At 31.5% G+C, this 3128-nt stretch overlaps 1 protein-coding gene across 1 annotated transcript in view; it reads right to left on the bottom strand.

Annotated features, from left to right (window-relative positions):
• Window positions 1-3128, bottom strand: part of LOC111089529 — a gene marked incomplete at its 3' end in the record, with an annotated part of 9286 nt that overhangs the window by 4293 nt on the left and 1865 nt on the right. The window contains exon 2 of the mRNA XM_022402208.1: window positions 2729-2882. Coding sequence (XP_022257916.1) covers window positions 2729-2882 — 154 coding nt within the window. The remainder of the gene's footprint in view (window positions 1-2728; window positions 2883-3128) is intronic.

Here is a 3128-nt window from a genome sequence, read left to right as displayed (position 1 = left end):
AATCAGTTAAATGACGAAACTTAGATGTCTATTTACTTGTGACCACTCAGTGTATATATTGAAAGATTATTTTGATCATTTTTTATACTAAAGCCACATAGAGCTATCTGCTTTGTCCACCGCGAGGAATCAAACTCCCGATTTTAGTATTTAAATCAGTAGACTTACAACTCTCCCACTGCGGGACAAATATTTTTTTAAACATTTATATAGGTGATATCCATATAAATTTGTAAAATATATCAAGATCCTGCTGTGCTGTCGATTGCCAGAAATTTATAGTTTGGAATTACTTTTTTATGCGTAAGTGAAATTTGTATTTTTTAAACCGATAACAAGTTGGTAAACAACGGTTTAAAAGCTTAAAAAAGTGATTTATTCTTTGGTGAAAATATTATACGTTTCTTCAGAAGACAGACCAATGTTATGTCGAAACATGTAGTGTGTTCCTCAAAAAAATAACCACTTCATTATTCTTATATATATTTTTTATGTGTAAACTTATTATTATTGTTATGTATCTGCTCCTTTGTTAATTTCAGATATAAATTCTTTCCGAGAAACTTCAGCGATATAAGTCCTTTCTTAATTAAAACTAGTTTATTATTTCTCGATACAACTTTGTAATACACAGATTTCCACAGTCAATACGTTTGCAATCTCAATAACAAAATGCACACGTAATATTACCGTCACTACCGATCGCTCGACTCAAATCTGTCTCTGCAATTTATCTGCCTACCATGCTGGTTTTACTCGCCAGGCTTATATATTAAAACAGAGGGCGGTACGAATGCACTCGGACCTTCATGATCCTTCTAGAAACTCATCACGTGTTACCAGATCACGTGACTTCCGCTGTCGTAACATTATATTACCATACTTCTTCACTCAAATACATACTAAGTTATTTAACTTGGTATGAATACTTAGACTATTTTTTATACTTAACAAATAACAATTAATTATAAACTTGAAGACAACCATACTAATAACTTGAATAACATTAGATATTAAAGTTTAAGAAAAAAAATTAAAGTATTATTGATTGTGACAGGAACTTAATTATCTACATATCATGAAATCAATGCAATTTTCACAGCTGTAAATGACTACAATGCACCAATATAATGGGAAAAACGCAATTGTGGATTACATCCTATGGAGTACAACTATAATCTATACTGTTACATATTGAGAATTTGAAACAATCCAAGGCCGCGTTAAATAATTTAACTTTTACTAGATGAGACGTACCTTGGATTTACGTTTAGAAATATGCCGGTATTTTATTTAATTTATGCTATTCGCCAACAAGATTGATTCACACCGTTTTTGGTTTTGACACAAATAAGCTTTAATATATATACACACAACACTATAATCTACAATAGCAACCATTATCATTAATTATTACAAACAAAGTTTCATAGACAGAAATTTCAATAACTTACAAATAGCCTAAAATCGTCTTTCTAGTTCAGAGTCTTGATATTCAGCGAGGTGTACGTACTGTTACGACAGCGGAATTCATGTGACGCTGGTAACACGTAATGAGTATCTAGAACGTTTGTGAAGGCTTGAGTGTTTGCCAGGCGCCCTCTATTTCGTGTATATAAGCCCGGCGAGAAGTGTAAATACTTTAGTGTAACCAGTTATTATCCCTCTCCCACTCGCCCCTGTAACTACTTTAGTGTAACCAGTTATTAACCCTGTCCCACTCGCCCCTGAAACTACATTTCCAGTTTTTCCCTTTTATGCTCTCGGTCCCTTTGCTTTTTTTTTTCTATTGCATTATTTTTGGGATCATCAACAGTTGGTTCTCTTCATTTAAGAAAATTTTTAACTTTGGGCGACTTTTATGCCGTGTTCTTTGACTGAACATCTTTTGGCAACACTAGTCTGTCATGGGTAGACTCTTATTTATAAGTACAAAGTTATTTTGTAACAACAACATGGTGATATCTACAAAATGTAGGTGTTCCCAAAACAGAAATTATTTATTTTGATTAGGAAAGGGCACTAATTCAAACTTAACTCATTACCACCTAAGCCATTTTAGAGCTAATTGCATGTTTTCCATATGTTGCTAATTTGAGGATTTTGCTTATTACAAATTCAAATTTATGAAGGAATAATTAAAAGCCGTTTCAAGACATGAAAGAACCGATAAAGAACTGGTTGACATATAGTTAGTGGTAATGTAATTGTTATTATTTTTCTATCTCTCCAAAATATGGAAATGGGTTATAGTGGATCAAAAATAGATTACACCAACAGTGATGCATGGATTTTCTATCATTATTTATTTTGATTAGGAAAGGACACTACTTTAAAGTGGAACAAAAGAATAGATAACACCAACAGTGATGCATGGTTGAGTAACTAAGTTAAATTATTTATATTTCATATATGCATGTGATATTGTTAAAATATATAAAATATGTCTTAGTGCGACTCTTTACTCTGCTCAGTGTACATGTAGATCACCGTAGAGAATATCTAATAGTGCTTTTTGTAAAGTGTTATAGACCAATACATTTTAATTTTGTGGTGCCTTTTAGTTTCTATCATTTTTTGCACAAATGCTATTTTTTATTACTCCTACAAAAATTTAAAATTTATATTGTATACCAATGACAAAAAATACATATTTTTAATAATTAAATTAACTTTTAAAAAGTGAATTGCCTATTTCGGATTGTAGTAAATTGTATACCAAACATACCACCACTGAGCTGACAAGAAGTTCCATCTCCACCACATTCTCCACAAGCGTCGAACCATAAAGGTTGGTCTATTACTTGTCGTCCTGAACAGTCTTTATATTCTAGAGAGAACAGGAAAAGGTCTGGTGCAACAGAAGGATGATCAGAACAAGGCTGGAAAAAATTTATACAAGAAACACAATTACAATTTGAACTGTTCATAACATGACAAATACCCAAAAAACGAGATGAGTTTGTTTCAATATTGGAATACGAAATTCATTGTTCTAATCGATATTTTTCCATTTCATATTACTTATTGGTATACATATCACTTTTTCCATTTCATATTACTTATTGGTATACATATCACTTTTTCCATTTCATATTACTTATTGGTATACATATTAATTTTTCCAG

Source organism: Limulus polyphemus, unplaced genomic scaffold, assembly GCF_000517525.1.
Source record: "Limulus polyphemus unplaced genomic scaffold, Limulus_polyphemus-2.1.2 Scaffold6532, whole genome shotgun sequence".
NCBI classification, from domain to species: Eukaryota; Metazoa; Arthropoda; class Merostomata; order Xiphosura; family Limulidae; genus Limulus; species Limulus polyphemus.
This window is presented reverse-complemented; position numbering and strand designations above follow the sequence as displayed.